General features: G+C 40.0%; 2 protein-coding genes and 1 long non-coding RNA gene across 20 annotated transcripts in view; 2 read left to right on the top strand and 1 right to left on the bottom strand.

The window, feature by feature from the left end:
• RHOBTB1 (Rho related BTB domain containing 1) overlaps positions 1-14096 on the bottom strand; it is a 134334-nt gene extending 120238 nt beyond the window's left edge. For 9 of the 18 annotated variants that reach the window (XM_078345862.1, XM_078345867.1, XM_078345865.1 and 6 more), the window contains exon 1: positions 13966-14096. The gene's annotated coding sequence lies outside the window, so the exon portion shown is untranslated. Of the gene's footprint in view, positions 1-13030; positions 13540-13965 lie in introns of those variants that run through there. The other 9 variants (XM_078345864.1, XM_078345863.1, XM_035268300.3 and 6 more) reach the window with 2 other exon arrangements.
• LOC118146085 (uncharacterized) lies at positions 13382-19164 on the top strand. Its single transcript, XM_078346855.1, has 3 exons — positions 13382-14250; positions 15179-15716; positions 17186-19164. The coding sequence occupies exon 1, from the start codon at positions 13382-13384 to the stop codon at positions 14228-14230; it is 849 nt and encodes a 282-aa protein (XP_078202981.1). The 3' UTR covers positions 14231-14250; positions 15179-15716; positions 17186-19164.
• An 8-nt stretch (positions 19165-19172) lies between these two features.
• LOC144578692 (uncharacterized) overlaps positions 19173-21167 on the top strand; it is a 30053-nt gene continuing 28058 nt past the window's right edge. The window contains exon 1 of the long non-coding RNA XR_013524964.1: positions 19173-19495. This is a non-coding gene — a long non-coding RNA (uncharacterized LOC144578692). The remainder of the gene's footprint in view (positions 19496-21167) is intronic.

Here is a 21167-nt window from a genome sequence, read left to right as displayed (position 1 = left end):
AAGGAAGAGAAAGAGAAAAGTCATAACCTACTGATTATATCAGTGAAACAAATCACAGCATGAGGCCTCTTTCTTGAAATACACATCTTTTTCTCAATTTCCCTGTAACCTCAATTCCCATGTCAAGAAACTCCCCTGAATTTTCTTCTTTTGGCTCCTCTTCTTCTGCCTTCCTTAAACGTGGGCCTTCCACAACGTTCTCAGCATTTTCATTCACATCTATAGCTTAAATTATATATTTTTGGATGCTTTTGGGACTAGATCTTCATCTCCATCCTCTTCTGAATTTGCTCCCCCCCCACCTGCCCCGCCGTTCCTTAAAAACAGTGGCACTACCACTCGCCCTTGTTCAAAACAGTTGGCATCATCTTCATTCTCTTACTCCCCACAACACACATATCCAATGATTAGATGATGGCCACCTTGCATACAAAGAGCCCTATTTCTCATTGACATGTCCAAGATCATTGTCATAGTTCAGAAACTCATCCACCATCTTCTACCTCCTCTCTAGGCAATGACCTCTCATCGAATGTACTCCTGCTTCCAATCTCCATCATTTCCCAGGTTTCCAGGTGCTTCTAGTCTTTTTCTTAAACCTCATACTTCTCCCCTTGCTTGAAAACGTCTAACAGCTCTTAAACAGATCTCTACAGAAAAAACTTTTCAGCACAGCTTTCCAGGATCTGAGATCAATACGTTTACCACTTCTGGAACAACCTCTCTAGTCATACCGAACCATCTCCCTCACTATCAAACCCCCACCACCCCCTAACCCCTGCCAGAAGTCGTTTCCTGCCTCTGAGACCTTGGTTAGTAGCTTTCTGCTGTCTGAAATACTTAACTTTTAACACACAGTTTTATTTATTTATTTATTTCAAGGAACTTAGATTTTCTTTTTTAAGAAATAATTTCAAATTTCATTTTATATTCAAGGGATACATACATGTGCAGGTTTGTTACATAGATATAATGTGTGACGCTCAATTATCCTGTTACCCAGATAATGAACATAGTACCCAATAGGTAGTTGTTCGACCCATGCCCCTCCCCCCATCTAGTAGTCCCCAGTGTCTTTTGTTCCCATCTTTATGTCCGTGTGGACCCAACGTTTAGCTCCCACTCATAAGTGAGAACATGCCATATTTGGTTTACCATTTCTGTGATAATTCACTTAGGATGATGGCCTCCAGTTGCATTCACGTTGCAGCAAAGGACATGATTTTGTTACTTTTTTATGACTGCGAAGTATTCCATGGTTTATGTACACAACATTTTCTTTATCTGATCCACCACTGATGGGAACCTAGGTTGATTTTATGTCTTTGCTATTGTGCACAGTGATGTGATGAACACAGAAATTGATACCAAGTTTAAATACCACCTCCTTCAAGGTTCTTAAGAATTCATTGTACCTCCTCTTCTACACAAGGATCATTAATTGCGACTCCTACGAAAGTCGCATTTATAGTACTCTGGCTTTATTCTGGATAGCTACACGCCCAGCAGTACTTTTGCTATCAGGAAGTTTATAATCTAGCTAGGAAAATCTTTTTTTATTCACATTTCTAACTTCCATGGGGTAATATTCAATGCTCTAAAAATAATAAGAGATTAAAGGACGTTTTTCAGTCAAACAGCACTGTGATAGGCTCTGAACACAGGTTTAAGGACACCATTTTGGAAAACATTTTTGAATACTAAGTGACAACAGCCAGACTGTCTGATTTGAGAAACAAAAAGAATGAAAAGAGAAAATGAGCGAGAGAGAAAACAGTGGAGGCTGATGTTATTTTTCTCTGTCTTAAAACACAAACGACCATTTTCTAAAAATTAAGTAAGTATTTACATCTGAGGAAAAATGTTGCTTTGTTTTAATACATCAGATTACAAAATGAATTTGAGATTATAACATGAATTTATTTTATGGCATATCCTATGGTATATCTTCCACGAGGGATGGAAATGTCTTCCTGGTGCCTGTCGTAATACCTGGTACATATAAGATAGATTGATATTTGTTGAATGAATCAATGTTTACTCAGCCTTATCTGTCTCCAGCTGCCCCCTAATCTCTCACTTCCTCTTTGTGGGCAAACTACTGCAAATAATCACAGATGTTCATCTTTATTCTCTTACCTCCCACTGGCAGCTCACAACAGTTCAATCTAACCTCTGCCTTATCACCTTGTTCCCTATGCTGAGACAGTAACATCCACTCCATCCCTACTCTGGGTGGGGCTCAAACTTCAGTGTTGAAGCAGGAGCAGGAAGGGAAATTGAGGCTGCAGTTCATGGAAGTCCTCAAGCATGTGCTCTGTGCTGTCTCAGGCTACCCCCCTCCCCTGTACAGCAATACAAGCAGGTGGGAGAGGTGAGCCACCATGGCTTTGTGACATTCGTCGTATTTACCCTGGCCGTAGGAGCACCACTGGCGGGAGACACAGGTGGGGCTGTGCTCGTACAATACTCTGGCATGCAGGTTCAGTCTTTTCTCTCTGATTCAGACTCAGAACCTCAGACTGTTCTATGTTCAATCTCCATACTAGTTTCCTTCTCTTTCTAGTGGTTACCAATAGGCCAGTGATTTTTCTATCTTGCCTGCTCCTCAAGCATCTTTTTGAGACAGAGGCAAGACATGAACATGTAAAATCCTCTCGAACAATCATGATGACAGACAGAACCAGTTACGCCTCTATTTCCTGTATATATCACTTAGCAATTTCTCATTATTTTAATTCAAAAATAATTCCCTCCTGACCAGTAATCGCCATCCGTGCTCAATAAAACACACATTTCTCAATCTTCTTTCACCTCAGCTGATCATTGCTACTTTCCTAGAACCCTTGCTCCTTTGCACCTCTGTGACCCAGGAATCTCTGGGTTTCCCTCTGCTCCTTTTGCTTTTCTTCCTTTCAGCCTCTGTGGGCTCATCTTTCACTACAGAGCAGTTATGGGTTTGATTTCCTCCAGGCATTTTGGTCTCAGTGTTCTCTTCTACCACTCACTTCATTATCTTTCTCTAAGCAATTATATCTGTCTCCAGATCTATGAATGTCAAGATGAGTCAGAAGTTTCTATCTTTGACAAATGCCACACCCACAATCCAATGTCCGTCTCCTGCGATGTCTCAAGACATCTCAAACTCAACACGTCCAAACTGAACTTAGCATCTGTGTTCACACACGTTCCTCCTCCAGTGTTCCCTGACACGTCTTCATGGGGTGCACGTAAATATCACAGAAGGTGGCCTGTCAATTTTACCTCCTACACATCTCTTGAATCCATTCACCTTTCGGAAGTCACTAACACCTCATCCTTCTCCTCTAGGCCAGGGTATCACTATCTCTTTACTGAAATCTCTCATTGATCTGCATGCTTTTGCCCTTTGCCAACCCATATTCCACATGGTAGCCAGAAATATATTTGCAAAATGTAAAATTCATGATGTAACTAACTACAGCACTTCCCCCCCCACAAACACAAAACAAAAACGACCAAACCCCTCAATGTTTTCACTGGTCCTAGGATAAAGGCATATTTCTTGAAATGGCTGAAAAGGCTTCCACAGGGATGGACCTCATGACATCTTCAGACTTAAGCAGTTCACTCCTCTTCTGTAGTCCAGACATTGTGGCCTTCCCTCAGTCTTTTTTTTTTTTTTTTTTGAGATGGAGTGTTGCTCTGTTGCCCAGGTTGGAGTACAGTGGCATAATCTCGGCTCACTGCAACCTCCTCCTCCCAGATTCAAGCAATTCTCCTGCTTCAGCCTCCCAAGTAGCTGGGGTTACAGGCACATGCCACCATGCCCGGCTAAGTTTTGTATTTTTTTTAGTAGAGATGGAAGTTTCACCATGCTGGTCAGACTGGTCTCAAACTCCTGACCTTGTGATCTGCCTGCCTCAGCCTCCCAAAGTGCTGGGATTACAGGCATGAGACACTGAACCCGGCCTTCCCTCAGTCTTTCCTGCTGCCTGTTCTGTCTCCTGCCAGAGAACTTCCCATGTAGCATGCCTTCTGCCTGTGTGCCCAGTCTAGTTGATGCCTGTGCATCATTTGGATATCATTTCACAGAACCTTGTATCTCTGTTTTGTAGCACTTAGAACAGTTTCAATTTCATATTCATGTGTGTCATTCTTTTACTGTCTGTCTTCCCCTTCTAGTCCACAGGCCAAATGGAGGCAGGGAGTATCTGATGCAATTCAGTGACTAACACATAATAGGTTATCATTAAAGACAACTTTTTTGAAAGTATGAGTGTGTGAAATTAGTATGAAAATAAACACAGACATAAGTTCAGTGAGAAAAATGTACCCCTGGCCTGGCGTTTAAAAATCCTAAGTTAGATTTTTAAACGCCAGGCCAGGGATACATTTTGCACAGAACTGGGGTGAGTCACAAGAGCACTGAGCACTTTGAATGGATGTGAGAAATGAATGTTGGAAGATTTCCTTTCTCATTCAGGCTTAGTAGTGGGTGACTGGGAATGATTAGGATTTTTAAATGAAAAATTTCACCTGGGCAGGTGCAACTGGTTTTATCATATAAGATATGTGCTAAGATATGAAGGTGGTATTTTCCAATCTTATTATCTTGATTTCGGCTACTGTACATATTGAATAAAAGTCATTGCAAGGGGAGGAAAGGAGGACAAGGACCACAGACATGCTGGGGACACAAAGGACAGAAGAGATTTCGAAAATGACTGAGTGTCTGGATTGTAGATATTCTGCTAGATATGCCTTTTTATATCTTAGCTTCTAAAATTCATGTCATCAAATGCAATATAATTGTCTCTGCTTCCATATGGTGACAGAATTCTAGCAACTGTATCACGATCTCAATAAATAGGCGACACTCAAATGTTGTACAAGATATTTTCCCTCAGTCACATTTTTCTCATGCCCTCAAATCATGAACACAAATTTGTAAATTAGAATAGTATCAGTTATGAATGCACTTTTGCAATTATGGGAGTAAAAACACTCCACGTTGAAATAAGAAATGCCATCTGATTTTGATCTAACACAAATGGGAAAAACACATTCCATTTAAGAATGACAAATAAAGCTGTCAATGTGATCCATTTATAGCCCCTCAGAAATCCACATAATGTTCTAAGAAGCTAGTTATTGTATTTGCTCTCTCCAAGAGAGAAGGTGCAGAAGTCCCAGATAGACTCTTATCCAAGGAAACTAAGGTTAGCAGGAATAACTTGCTTTAGTCAATATCGTAGGTGTATGCCTCTCTGAGTTTCAGGCATTTTATTAAATAGTGTGTAAGAATGGAAATGGTGGACTGATGAAGGGGAAGTGTCTCTCTGCTTGGTTAGGTAAAAAGAGGGGCTGTAAGAAAATGGAGAAAACCCATTGTCTTCATTGCACCAGCTCCATCTCTCCTTACTGGTCTCCTTCCAAAGGTCTACTGCTGACAAAAATTACAATAAGCCATAAAACATTCATTATAAACATCCAAAGTGCTAGTCATTTTAAAGCATTTTTTAGTGGGTTATTTCAGGCTCAGATACAAGGGCACGTGCCAAAAACAAAACACCAGAAATATATCTCTTTATTCCTTATTACAATACTCAGGCTTTCGTCTTTTAAGAGGCAGTTTCTGTTATAACTATATACGTATATTCGTGTATAAGTAAATATAAAATATGACCCTCTGCAAGGCATAACTGATTTTTTTTTCTCCTTTGCATTGGCTGCTAAAAAACTGAGAACAAAATTTGTTACTATCATCTAGCAAGAGTGTTGAATTTCATGGCATAAATTTTGAGTATGAATCTCTCTCATGGCTCTATCTTATGTTCTTAGTCTTATTTTTTCCTTTGACTCTTTTTTTACTTATTTGAAATATATTTTATATTGCTGTACAGTATATATTTTTATTAGCCTTTCTCTGTAAGCCCTAAATCTTTTCCAGCATATAAATAAAATATATAACATTTATAGGTAGTCTCTTTTTCCTATGGAGGGTTGCAAAATTCTCCAAAGGCAACATGTAATTGATTACTGTAAAAGTATGAGAATTAACCTTTATGATAATTCATTTGTAGTAATTAATTTTTTGGTGATATTTAGCTCAGTAGTGCAATTAGATTTTCTTAATATTTGTATACACACTTTTAGAGCTGAGGTTCTTAGCCTGAGATCTATGAATTTAAATTATATGCAAAAAATTGTGTATGTAAAAATTGTGTATGTAAATTTTCATTAAGGATGAGTTTCAAAATTTTAATCCAATTCAGAAGGGTAAATGTGACTCAAAAGATTAAAAATTGTTGCTATGCATTAGGATAACACTAAAAAACCAGACCTTGCTCTTCATTAATTCAACACATTGACAAAATATTTGTTGGGTATCTGTGAAATGTCTGGCACTATAATAGATCCTGGGAAGACAACAGAAAACATGTAGGCTTGACCTCTGACCTCAGGATACTTCTAGTTCAGTAAGGATGAGGGTAAACAATAAAGAAAAAGATATAATCACATGGTAGTATATTATAATAAATAAAACAAAGTGATGTAATAGAAAGTGAGTGAGATTAGGTGGTCAGGGAGGGCTTCTCTGAGGAGGTGACATCTTATCTGTGCCAAGCACTATCAGAGGGAAGACTGTTCCAGAGAAAGGAGACAGCTAATGCAAAGACCCTGTGGGGATACAGGCTTGTGAAAATGATAGCACTTCCAGAAAATACAAGGTTTCCAAGTTCACATTTTTAATGCTTCAGTCTTGAAATAGCTGCATGATCTTTCCCTTCTCTCTCCTCTTTTAAAGTTAGATTTGCTAATGTAAGGCAAAGATATCCTCAGGAAAAAAAAAGGCCATGCATTTTATTATACATTAAATTCATTCATAAATAGTTGAGTCTACTACCTTTAAGGCACTGCAGGAGACACTCTCTGGGTGCTTAGCACAAACCAAATAAAAAATAACTGTCATACATGCAACCCATAATGTACCTTAAACCAATCCTGTATTGTTACGTCTCATAAGTTTATGAACCAAGTAAATTCTAGGGCCCAGTCACTTTAAAGCACAAGAAACCCAAGGCTCTTTAGAAAGACACCGATCACCCCGTTATAGATGAACACAGATCAGTTAAAAAAAAGAAACACATAATGAAAATTTCAGCTAAAAATTCTTTCACATTTTCCCAAGCCTTAGAGTAACATTGTACTCTAAGGCTTGGGAAAATGCTCTCAGCAACCCTGGCTGCATGCATCAATAAATTAAGCTGTGACTAAAGATCATAAATAGCTCCCACATTATGAGATGCTTTCCTGAACTAAATTCTTTACGGGTATATTAAAGAAAATAATATACCAACAAGATGACTATATTGCTTTGGTTACAAAAGTCCATGCTGGGAAATTCTTACTTACTGGGAAATGCTTACTGTGTACCAGGCAACTTACTGAGGATTCAATGCACCTACCCTTTGAGGCAGGGATATTACTACTTTTATTTTACCTATAGGAAGAAACAGGTTTAGAGAAGCAAACTGACTGGCCTGGGTCACAAAGTTAGTTGGAGGAGCCACCAGGGATTGGAACCTTAGCAGTCTGACTCCAGAGCACCCAAGATATCATTTGCAACATTAGGGGTCAGCTTTATCACCTACTCGAGGGAAACCTGGCAGCTTTGTGAATGATCTCTGATAACCTCATCATCTCTTACTGTTTAAAAGGCTTTGGGGAACAGCAATCATATGCCAATTAACTTAAATATTGGCCAGAAAAGATGGCAAACATGCTATTAAGAGTAACACATACAATTTTAAAATGTTTATTTGGATCAGAGTAAATTATTTGAATTATCCATAATATTCCCTTTTAGGAGAAATAATGAAGGGTTGAATGTACTTATTTTAAAAATCCACAGCATTTTGCTGGCTTGTTTCTGCCCTTATTGTTTTTTGTTAATGCAATTTCAACTTGGAAAAGGGAGATTTTAAAGCTATATCCAAATCCAGAAATCAATCATTTTCTTCTTTTTTTCACTTCCCCCAAAATAAAAAATAAAATCAGGTTCAAGCAGGTTGCTAAGACTGATCTCTCTTGAACAATATTAGCGGCAGCAGGAGCATATCATAGTACTTGTGCACCATGAATTGAATATTTATGCAGTATCACACACTGTGCTAAGCACGAAACAACTTCATTTTATCCTCACAACAATCCCATTAGTAGCTTCTATTATTATTCCCAATTCACAGCTCAGGAGATGGCGACTCACAGAAGTTGCCAACTCGTACTAGGCTGAGTCGCTGTACAGCTTGGGCTTCCTAGGATTTTCCTTTATTCTTTCCTTTTGTTTGATCATGTTCTCTCTGCTGACACATCAATGTGGACACTTTATTTTTCAGCATGGGCAGCCTAAACTCTTTAGAACTTAAGGATGTTCACAATCCAGGTGTTTTTTTCTTTTTCTTTTTTTTTTAAGCTGCCCAAGCTAATTTCTCAGTATTTTGCACTAAGTACCTTCAAGGCCTAAGGGAATCTGCCTCCTCTCAAAGCTTCAGATGTCTTCCCACCCGCAATCCAGCTAAATTCTACTGCTCTTTAAGACCTAGTTCAACTATACTTTTCAGAGTCACTTTCCAGAACTTTCCAGTCCAGAGGAAAGAGCCTGAGGAGCTTGCCACCACTGTAGATGACCTGATGTCCCCGAGAGCTTCAGCAGCACGGAACCCATGGAATGGTAATGCAAGGCCTGTTGGAATGTGCCATGCGGGCGTTTTCCTTAGGAGCACGTCCAGAGCTTTTATCAGTTTCTTTAAGCTTAACAACCACCGCGCTCAGAACCCTCACTTCTGGAAACTAATGACACTGAACACTAATGTTCTCTGAGCAGGAATGCCAGATTTAGCAAATAAAGATATTATATGGGAGACACAATTTTACTAAAACATGATTTGTTGTGTACTTGAAATTCAGATCTAACTAGGCATCCTGTATTTGATTTGCAAACTTACCCTGAATGTTTTGTGGATATTAATCTTATCTCTCAACTGTACAGAATGTAAGCATCTGGAGAACAAGATACTTCTCTGTTTCCCCACAAAACTTAACACCCAACTCTTATTGCTGCTTACCGATTTATTTTTGTGGTCCAATAGAAACATTTTTGAACATGTTTGATTTGGGGCCAATATCAAGTCTAGTAGCCATATCATAGTTACATGCACACATACACATACACACAGACACAGACACATACACACATATGCACACACATACACACACAGACACAGCTTTTGCTACAAGGAAACAAATGTCTTCATACCTAATAAACACTTTTGATCATCTCTGCTATTTGCTGGATTCAAACACATTGAGTTCCTCCCAAAATAAATTTTTTTTTTTAAATCCTCTTAGAAAGAATCTGGGGAAATTAAAAACATACCAAAATTGTTATTGGATCTCAAACTGAGATCGTCAGACCATTTGATTGAGAAATCATCAAAGGTATTTGTTAAAGTGCAGTTGTCTGGGTGCAATCTCAAACCTATTAATTCAGAACTGTGCAGAATGGCTCCAAGCAATCTGTGACTTTAAAAAGGCTTCCAGATGATTTTTATGCCCTTTCAACTTTAAGAACTGTTTGTTTATGAAATGTAGTACTTTAGCAAGGATTGCTGTCTATGTTAGAGAAGAAAAGTTATCATTTTAGTGCTTAAAGATAAGCCCCCAACATTTTGAAGTTCATACTAGCGATCATCTTTTAAATGTATCTTGAATCTATCACACCAGTGTTAAATGCTCAGAACTGTAAATTTTCCATTTAGACTGTCCAAGCATTTAAAAAGAATTGGTAAACTAATGATAGGTATTAAAAGGCTGCTTGATGGATCATTAAAATAGTAAATGCATCACTGAAGTTTATAGAGACCAGAAGAAATTTAAAAATAGACTATACCTAGTAAGATGTTCGAATGTGGCTACTCAGGATTGGTGTGGGGAACCTAAGGCTCTTTTGAATCTGAAAGAAAGGATCATTGTCCAAACTCTTTATTCCTGTTCACTGAGTGGTCCTCACTATTTTTGATCTCTGAGTGAAAGGAATGCTGATTTATAAGTCAGAAGGCCTAGGTTCTATAGTTTAGGGGCTGTTTTGGAGGGCTTCAATTTGCTCATCAATAAAACAATGGCTTAGACTATTAGCCGATCTCTAAAGTATTGTCTAGACATAAATTTCTATGATCATTCTGAGCTTCAGTTTTCTCTGCTATGAATACAGGGTTGTACTAGGTGCAGTGTGTCCATTCGTCCTGTGTGTCTGAGGGCGGCCCTGCCATCTCTATTACAGTACTCAGATCTCCATTCATAATTCAGGCACACCCTCTTTAACACTGTAAGATCAATGATGCTTCATTTAGGCTTTCCCGAGGAAGGGACAGTATATTAGCCATTCACACATGTCTTTTATAAGAGATAATTATTTATTCAAACATGCTTACAGACCAAACAACTGTGTGCCATTCATCAGTGTGCTAGGCCCTGGGAATACAGTCATGAAAAAAGTCAGAAGAAAGAGTTCTGGCCAATGCAGTCTCCATTCTGATGGGAAGGTAGGGAGTGATGGAGAAGATAAAAACAACAATCATATTTAACAAATATAAATAAAAGACTTCAGTTTGTAAATGGCTTTATGAGAGATACTGAAGGCTGAGATGGAGAAGAACAGAAGGGTGTTCAGAAGAAATCTCTTGGAGGAAGTGCAATTTACTCAGACCTACAGGAAGAAAAGAAGAAAAATGGGAAGGAAGGGGGGTGGAGAAAGGGGAAGGGAGAGCATATTCTGGGATCCTGTGGGAGAAACAGCTTATGTGTTTGGCATCCAAATTCCTGGAACAGTCTCTGCTATCTCTGAGAGATAATTTAATCCAAAACTAGTGAAAGGAAACCAGAGGCCCAGAGGGTTTAAAGGACTTCTCCGAGGTCAAATGGCTAATGAATAGAAGAACTCTTCCACACTGCAGTCCAGAATGTGAACTCTTCTTAGCGATTGCAAGGCAGCAGGAAGCAGGAGACTGTGTTGGTTCAAATCCTGGCTTTTCTATTCATAAACTGCTCATCCTTGGGCATGAGAGCTTCTCTGAGCCTCAGTTTTCTTTTCTGTGAAACACAGACAATGTCTACCTCACCGGATTATTACAAGAATTTAATGAGATACTGTGGCACAGTGCCTAGTATATTACAGCTGCTTCAGAAATGCAAGCTCTTGTATTTTTCACCTAGTGCACTTTCCCCTGTACCAACTTGTTGTCAAGTCAAGACAAAGTAGAGCAGAGGGTAAGTTACTTGGATAAAGGAGGAGTGGCGGCAGAGGGAAGGTTGTAGAATACTGGAATGGAGTCTATTTAGCAACTGCCCATCCAAATCCTAGTGGAGGAAATGGAAAGGCCACTAAAGTGGACAAGTGTCAAAAAAAAAAAAAGCATCCCAAATTTTGCTCACAGCTTAATCTACTAGTGGTAAATATAGAGTTGTCTACGTAAAACAAACAAAAAAAGATCGCCCCTATCAGTATTTACACTTACATGTAGCCTATAAGAAATGAGTTTTACTCTAGGATCTCACTAAACAGAAGAATGACACACTTTGTTATTCAACACTTGCTAAGAGAAATATGTTAATATGCCGCTAAATCAACTGGGAGCAAACCAATCATCTGCAGGATATTAAAATGATAGCTGGTGTTAAGAATGCTTCAAAACCAAACCCATGATATTGGAAGAATCAATAATTAATCTAAGTACTATACTGCCTTTCTCCATTGTCTATGAACAAAACCACAGGTTGAATTCAACCTTAAAATACCAAGAGGCATATTTCATGGATTAAACTGGAGAGCTATCAGTCACAAAACCTCCATGCCCTCCCTGTTAGGGAATGTTTATGGTTCAGACACATGAACCAGGGCTGAATATTTCTTTGATTCAGAAGTTCACTGGGTCCCTCTTCATGCAACCATAAGGTAAATGCCATTTCCTATACAGCTTTTTGAAATGCAGCCTACTTTATGACTTTTTTGCTGTTGCTGCTTTATGGGAGAAATTTTATTTCAAAGTTTCACAGAATGTGAATTGAATTCATTATTCTGCTGTAAACTCATTGTTTAATTGACAGGAAACATGCATCTAAATCATCTTCTATGCATGGCAGAAGCAGCTACATAAATTTAACAATGGGTGGATTATTACTACTTAGCATATTTATAGAATTTTAGATTCAGGAAGCATTTTACAAATCTTTTATTAGTTAATCCTTACACTTCCGAGTGCATCTGACAGGTGGTAAACAATGCTTTGAGGTTTAAATTGCCAATACATGAAAACTTCAATGGGGAAAAAGAAATCCACAGCTTTCCTCCTTGCTCCCAAATGTGCCTAGGGCACATTTTTGATGCCTTTTTCTTCTCACCAGAGACCATGACTAGAGGCCCAGAGTTGCAGACACCTGAAACACTAATAATAAAAAAAATACATATTTTGGGTTTTGTCCCAGGTCAGGTGGCCAAAACCAGGGGAAACCTTTTCATCAACAGCAAGATGATGTGACGGGATTCTCAGCACAGATACCTCCCAGTAATACAGCGCATAAAAAGGTACATTAAAAAGCAGTCAATTTCCCTAAAACTATAAGGTAAACTTAGTTTCCAATTCAGATTCTAACAATGTCACACCTGCTGGACTCACTATTTGAGTGACATCACCAGTGATTACTTCTCTTAAAATACATGCATGTATATTGAAAAATAAAACCCAATTTAAACTAAGAGAATGTATATCTTCATTTTTTTTTAATTCCCAAGTTTTCAAAACCAAGCTCCCTTGAATACCAATTCAAACTTTGTATGAATGCTCCAAAATACCCCATCTCCAGACAGCAGAAGGTGTTGCATAGCAGGGCAAAGAAAGCCCCAATAAATCCAAGACTAATTCTTCAACCAAACCTTTTTACAGCCCGGGGCCTTCACAGCTAACACCAAGAAAAATCAATCCCGCATCACCTTTGGGCCGGGTATGAGGAGCTGCAGATGCTGCGCCTCCTTTCAGAAGACCCCAGTGTGGCGCGTCCAGCCCACATTCTTGTTTCTTCTGACTGACAGTGACTTTATCCCTCTAATCCCTCCGGCCACCTGCCTCCGCCAGTGTGTGTGCGCGCGCGTGTGCTGGGGGACGCTTAGGTAGGAGGGTGCTGAAGACACCCAAAGTATTCTGGAAGCAAGCACCCTTGGGCCCTGTGCTTTGTCAGAGCAGCTGGACTAGCTGTCAGGAGGTCAGGGAAAGGTAACCAGGTCACTCTCCTTTCAGGGGTGCAAAGGAGATGCTCCAACCTCTCGCGTCCCCTGAGTCTGAGGATGTGGGGGCTGCGGGTGGGCAGAGAGACCCCCCCCCACCATAATCCCGCCCACCCTGGCGCGGCTCCTCCCGGGCGCGCTCCCGCCCCGTCCCGCCCCACGCGACGCCCGCGCTACCTGGGGACGCTGGAGGCTCGGCGGCGGCTTTGGGTCCCGCCGGGCGGCAGAGGCTGGCGCGGGCTTTGTAAAGCCGCGGGGACAGCGCCGACCCCGCCCCGCCCCGCCGACCCCGCCCTCTCCCACCTCGGCCGCCTCCCCCGCTGGCATCCTGGGCCGCCGTCCCCGCTCGGCCACCTCGCTCCCCGCCCTGCTGCCGCCGCCCTGCGGGGCGGGGACTGCGGGTCCCTCCCCATCCTTGCGGCCAGCCGGACAGTCCTGCAGGCGGGGCCCCAACGCCTAGGCGGGTCCCGGGAGTCCTGGACGGCCTCCCTCCTCCCCCTGGGCTGTCACCCGCTGGCGCGTGGCGCCCGTGCTGGGACTCCGGTCTTGGGACCTGGCCCCTGTGTCCCCAGTGCCTACGGCCTGGCCCTTCTATTCACAGGGCCGGAGGGGTCTCCCTTCCTGGGGGCCTGCCCAGGACTCACCTCTGGGATTCGCGGGGACGCCAGCGGGGTCATCTTCAGCAAATGGACGCCAAGTCCGGGGAAAGTTTCTGGCGGTGTCAAGGGTCAGCCTTTTCTTATAGCGACGTTCTCTAGCCAAGTGATGGAAACTCAGATTCCATCAGCGGGTTCTGCTGACATCACAAACCACACATGGCTTGGTGTCCTGTCATGTCGTTTACACAAAGACTCTCCATCCTTACTGCAGCCTTCTTCTGCACGTTCGCCTTTGGAGGCCCCAGGCTAGTGACATTTCAGCGAAAGGGTGTAAGAAACTTAATTTTTAAATAAACAATTAATATTAGAAACCTGCACATTTATATGTTTGCTGTGCACCAAGTTCTAAGTGTGGTCACCTTTGAATAGTTCAAGACCTTCCAATGGTCAAGATGATCCAGGTCAGTCACTATCTGGCACTTCCTCATCTCCAGAACTTTTGGTCTCTTTACTCTTCTTTTTCATTTTCCCTTTGATGTGAAGGAGAGGTGAAAATAAGATGCAACAAGATCAGTTTGAAGAACTTTTAACAGCTGGTGTAAAACTTTATGGGAGAGGCACTCTGGAAAATAAGATGAGAAAATTATCTGTACACCTTACTGCAGTTTTACCATTTTTTTGCTTGAGCTTGCATAATGAAGTGCTAGAGGTAGCTATTATTTTTAGCAGAAATAATGCTTTTCTAAGAATTAAGTAGATTTAAAAGTATGATATAGCTAGGATGTCAGATCAGGGTAAAACTCTATTGACAGAAGAATGAACCAAACGAGCTGATAGTATAAGAGATCCAGCAACTCTTTGGAGTAGTAAAATTGGTTTTGTCTTTGGACAGTACAAATGGGTATTTTGAATTTTGGGAGGCAAAGGATGGTGTATCACATGAGGCCAGGAGTTCAAGATCAGCCTGGCCATCTTGGGGAAACCCCATCTCTACTAAAAATATGGAAATTAGCTTGGCATGGTCATATGCCAGTGGCTGTAGTCCCAGCTATTCGGGAGGCACCTTGAACCCGGGAGGGATATTTGTATTATTTAGGACCTTTATTGTCCTAGTTGCCATTTAATAATTATTTCTTTTTCAATATCTCTATTTCCTTCAACTGTTTCTGTTTCTAATAAGATATAATTTCAAGATTGCTCAAAGCTTTGGACATCTATTAATTCTTCGTTTTTTTTTTTTTTTCCTTTAATGTTTTAGTGACAAGGTCTCACTCGGTGGCGCAGGCTGGACTGCAGTAGCACCATCATAGTTCATTATACCCTTGAACTTCCACCCTCAAGCCATCTGCCTTGGCCTCCCAAAGTGCTGGAATTACATGTATGAGTCACCACATCTGATCCCATTCATTCCCTTTTTTTTTCTTTCTTTCTTTCTTTCTTTTTTTTTGATGGAGTCTCACTTTGTTGTCCAGGCTGGAGTGCAGTGAGGTGATCTCCACTCACTGCAACCTCCACTTCCCATGTTCAAGCAATTCTCCTGTCTCAGCCTCCCAAGTAGCTGGGATTACAGGTGCACACTGCCATGTCCAGTTAATATTTTGTATTTTTCAGTAGAGACGGGGTTTTACCATGTTGCCCAGGCTGGTCTCGAACTCCTGACCTCAGGTGACCCACCCGCCTCTGCCTCCCAGGGTGCTGGGATTACAGGTGTGAGTCACCTCTCCTGGAAGGTCTGGTTCATTCTTTAAAGGATTTAATGAAGGCTCAGCAAGTAGCTGGCATTGAGCTTCATGCAGGTAATATAAAAGGGAACAGATAGATAAATACAAGTCTTGCCTTTTAGGAGTTCATATTCTAGTGAGAGAAGAGAAACATGCTAAATAGACAAATGCAAAGATGACTAATTGCACTTTTGAAAAGTTGGATGTGGAGGTATGGAGTGGTAGGAGAGCACATCTTCTAAGTGGTTTTAATTTTAGATTTCTCTTTTGATTTGAACCCTAGAATTATTTCTTTTCTTTCTTTCTTTTTTTTTTTTTTCCTTATACAGGGTCTCACTGTGTCGCCCAGGCTGGACTGCAACTTCCACCTCCTGGGTTCAAAGTGCCTCTCGAATAGCTGGGACTACAGCCACTGGCACATGACCATGCCAAGCTAATTTCCATATTTTTAGTAGAGATAGGGTTCCCCCAAGATGGCCAGACTGATGTCAGACTCCTGGCCTGATCCGCCAGCCTTGGCCTCCCAGAGTGCTGGGATTACAGGCGTGAGCTACCACACCCAGCCCCTAGAACTATTCCAAGCCAGCAAAGGTTTTTGATGTTGTAATTCTTTCTTTCATATCCCATATCTAATCCATTAGGAAATCCTGATACCTCCATCTTCCAAAGGTATTTCATATCCCAAGTCCACTCTCTTCCAAACTAGCATTGTTCACTTGGATTTGCAAAAAAGCCTCCAAACTTGTCTTTCTGCTCTTAGTCTTGCCCCTATGGTCTGTTATCCAGATAGCATTTAAAGTGACACTTTTTGAAAGTTTATAAAATAATTCATGTCAATCCTCTGCTCAAAACAAAAACAAAAACAAAAAACCCTCAATGGCTTTCTACTGCTCTCAGAATACAATACAACATGGCCCTGTCTGTCAATGCCTTTCCTGCTTGCCACCTCAACTCTCTCACCGCCTTCTCTACCACTGTCCTCTCCCACATCTTGTCACAGACTCTCTGGCTTTCTTTTGCTCTTTAGACCTCATTCTCCTTCCTGTCTCTTGACCTTTGAGCTAGAACTCTTCCTGTAAATATTAGAGTCTTGCTCCTCAGTTACATCAGATGTCTACTCTCACGTCTGCCATTGGAGAGGCAGTCCCTCAGCACCCATTCTTCAAATAGCCCCCTTTCTCAATGCTCTCATTCTTTGTCTCCTTAATTTACTTTTGTTTTCCTTTTGATACACGTGTTAACCTGCGTGTATGCATTGTCTGCTGTTCTCCCTCTACAGTGAGAACAACAACTTGGTTACTGTGCCAGGAACATAGAAAGCATTCAATAAATATTTGTTGAAAGCAAGCATATAAATTATATTATATAATGAAGGTTTGCATACCCACAATATTCATGTGTTGAAACCCTAATCCCGGAATATGATTGTATTTAGAGATAGGGCCTTTGAGGAAGCAACTGGGCCCTGATCTGATAGTATTAGTGTCCTTATCAGAAGAGAGATGTCAGGAGCACTTACTCCCTCTCTTCATATGCATACACAGAAGAAAGGCGGTGTGAGCCCATACTGGGAAGGTGGCCATCTGCAAGCCAGAAAGGGAGCCCGAACTGAATCAGCTGGCACCTTGATCTTGGACTTTCCAACCTCCAGAACTGTGAGAAACAAATTTATCTTATGTAAGCCACTCAGTGTAGATATTTTGTTGTGGCAGCCCAAGCAGAGTAAGACAAATTAGACAGAATATAGCACAAAAGAAACAAGGAGTTTAGATAGAATTTACACTCACAGTGTCACGAGTCATTTCAGGATCACTTGTGCAATTGAAGGTGTAATGGTGTGACCTTTAACCAGTAAATAACCCTTTGCGGCACCTCTTAGAATAATTGAGGCTTCAAGAATACTCTTAACCTGAGAGTACAATAAATGCTCAAGATGAATGAATCCCTTTTACAGCTTTTCTGTTATTTTCTCTAAAGTCCTGAATGGTTAAGGCTCAGAGGAGAAAGAATTATCTAGTTACTACAGGTAAAAAATGCTTTATGAAAGTTTCCTACTGATCACAATGAAGGAGTCACATGTAGCTGGGTGCCTAGAACATGGCCATGACCTGTTGCTATTCAAGCAAAATATCAAATGTTTCCAATAACAGCTTCAGCGACCTACCACAACTGTTTATACTCTTGGTCTCCAAAGTAGGCCATGAGAAATAAATATTAGAGCTTCCACGTATATTTTTTATTAAAAAAGAAACAGCCTCTGCAAATAAACAGATTGAAATTGCTACCCTCATTTGCCCACAGGTCAGCTGGTCTCTTTCTCTCCCTTTCAGAGGTGTCCTGAGGAAATATCAGGAGATTCACAGCATAGAGGGGCTAACATGTGGTCTTTACACTTCTTTCATTTCCACTGTGTTGCCTCTTATTGATGCTTATGTGTGTTCACTTAAGGAACTGAAGATTCTATTATCCAATTTTAACCAAGGAAAAGTATCAGAATGGAAAAGTGGCTCACAAGGATTTCTGCAGAGAAGACAGTACTGGTAATACAAGTTTAAGCAACACAGGAAATCAGTGTAGCTGACACGTTTCCTACTGTATTCTTAGCCTAATGGGAGAGGTTAGCAACACTGATGATCTTTCTAATTCAGACTTAAAAGAAATCAGCTCCTCCCTTCCATTGAGATATATGTTTACATTTATTTTATTAATGATGAACCTTGCCTTGAATATATATATTGTATTTTTTTTGTTAAAAACATTTATTCTGATACATTCTATCATAAGTTAGTACAAATTCCACTCTGCTACAAATTCATCTGTGATGATCCTTGGGCCATCCAACTGGCATTTGAACGATGTTTCATCTCTTGAGATGTAGGCCAATGATAATTTGAAACATGTGGCAAGATATTAATAAATATGATATGTTTCATCATTAAATGATGTTTCAATGTTACATGTGTGTATGTTTTATAGTGTACAATGGTGGGTATAATAAATAAGCAATCCTATTAACAAGTTAACAAATGAATAAATATTGAGATATATAATGAATATTTCTAACTGATGCAGTGCATTTTCAGAAAAGTTTGGAAACCACTGATTTACATATACAGAGGTAAAATAATTTTTTAGAACATAAAACCCTAGTCTTGAAGGAGAACAAATAAATCCAACTTTGTGTGTGTGTGTGTGTGTGTGTGTGTGTGTGTGACAATCTCACTTTGTTGACCAGGCTAGAGTGCGGTGGTGTGACAGCTCACTGCAACCTCTGCCTCCCAGGTTCAAGAGAGTCTCATGCCTCAGCCTCCTGAGCAGCTGGGACAACAGGCACAGCTAATTTTTGCATTTTTAGTAGAGACAGAGTTTCATCATGTTAGCCAGGCTGGTCTTGAACTCCTGGCCTCAAGTGATCTGCCTACCTTAGCCTCCCAAAGTGCTGGGATTACAGATGTAAGCCACCATGCCCAGCCCAAATTCAACTTCTTAATTACAGAATGTCTACTAAGGGTATGGATTATTCAGCAACTTTCTATATTTTTCTTCTCTCCTATGCCTTTTAATCATTTCTCAATTTCAAGAAAAATGAGAAGAGAAGAAAGTTTATTAATTTACCATGATATTTGGAGAGAAGATTTAATTTACCAAATAAAACAAGTTTGAGATCTACTTAGGGGATTTCAATTTTGAATTCCTACAGGTGATAATAATATGACTTGAGATAATAGTATGCCTTGAGATTCACCCATCTGCTTTAAATTTATTGATTTTTCTCTTACAGTGGAATGTACCCATAGGACTTGGGATGTGAAGTAATATTCAAACGTGGTCAAATTCTTCCACATATAAGAAAGGTTTGTCCTACTTTTTAAAACTATAAAAAAAACTCCCTTCCTCCCACTCTAAAATTTTACATGTTCATTGACAGCATGAATTGATGCATTTTTATATTCAGCCAGATATACTGTGCAACAATTGATACAATATTTTAATTTAGACTGTCTAGTTCTAGTTTCTTAGCTAGGTATCATCACATCTTAAAATTTTGAGGTTGGAGGGATCCTTGGCTACAATTCATTGTGTGAATAGAAGGTACTAAGTTCTGAGATGCCTAAGGGCCTGCTCGTAGTGAAACCACTACATCCTGGCAGAACTGAGACTAGACACCAAGCCTCTGACTTCTCATTCTGTGTGTTTTCTACCGCAAGATGCTGCCGCAGAGTGAACTTGATGAGAATCTTGTTATTCTTCTCAAGTATGAGTTAGAGAAGAGTAGGATGCCTTCGGCTATGCCTCACTGTGCTCATACATATGTGTGTCAGGCAGCCCAGGGCTTTCCAGTTCCCCAAATACCCTAACCCCAAATGGTGCCCATGAAGGAAAAGGGATCTCCTAGATATTTATTTTATAAATAATAAAAAATAAGAGGAGGCCTTATGGATGATTTTTTTTTCTCCTTGGGGTCCTAGAAATTAACTTACTGCTAAGACACTGCCAGCTACTATTTTCTCAATTAGAACTTTGACTTTTATAAAAAACATGATTTTGGTAAGATGGTCCTAGTGAAAAAAATAGTAATAAAATTATCAGTAAGACATAGGCAGGTGGCATACTTTAAACTAGTTGGTAGGGATTATTGGTTACTGCTTAACAATAATACCTAATTATTTGGTAGAAAATTTTTAAGGAGAGTGAACCGCAATCTAATTTACTGAGGTACTTAAAATAGGACTAAATAAAATAGTGAAGAGTGTATTGTAAAGATAATCTAGTTGCCAAGATGGCCTTTCCATAGTTACAGCTTTTATTGTTCTCAAAATGTGTGTGTTCTTTACTCTTTTATGAAAAAATAAAGATTTTCTTTTTCCCAGGGACATGAAGTTACCCTGCAGTTTAGTTGTTAAAATACACTGAATATTTTTTCTTTGTTACTTCTAGAACACTTGTATTTATTCTGGAAGTCACCTTAGTTCCTTTGTTTTCCCTCTACATTTGCATTTCTGGCTCCAGAATCCAGATTTTAAGCTTGTTAGTTATTTCTCATGATATTTCGCATAAGCTAGTTAATATGAGATTTTTATGCCCTAGATTAAAGAAAAAGTTGTTAAGATTTGATTGTCTTATCTTTTTAACTTTGATACTGTTTTTTCTCTCAACCTTGGAAGCTGCAATAGGGTGGGATATATCTGAAAGGAATTTGGAAATTTATTTGTAGTTGTTACAAAGGTGACTTGTAAATTCTATAACCAAATTCCCATGGATTGTGCAAAAGATTCATTTCATTTTCCTATTAACAAAGTCTCAGGGTTTTAAAAAAATACGTATTTTTACAGCACTATGCCTTCTGGGTTTTATTACAAAAGAAAACATTGAATAGTAAAATGACATCTCTGTAAAGTCTGTCCAGATGGATTTTGTACATGTGGGCACCATCTTTTTTCCTTCCATAAAAGAAGATAAGTCTTCCATTATAAGGATTCTGTCTATTTTGCTTTCTTAAAATGCAGTGCCTAATAAATTATTTCA

The sequence above is a fragment of the Callithrix jacchus genome, chromosome 12, assembly GCF_049354715.1.
Source record: "Callithrix jacchus isolate 240 chromosome 12, calJac240_pri, whole genome shotgun sequence".
Taxonomy (NCBI): domain Eukaryota; kingdom Metazoa; phylum Chordata; class Mammalia; order Primates; family Cebidae; genus Callithrix; species Callithrix jacchus.
Note: the sequence above shows the minus strand (reverse complement) of the source record. Positions and strands in the feature narration are given on the sequence as shown.

What these genes read in the sequence shown, in the direction of transcription:
- LOC118146085 (XM_078346855.1), top strand. Translation starts at nt 13,382, where the DNA reads ATGTGGGGGCTGCGGGTGGGCAGAGAGACCCCCCCCCACCATAATCCC.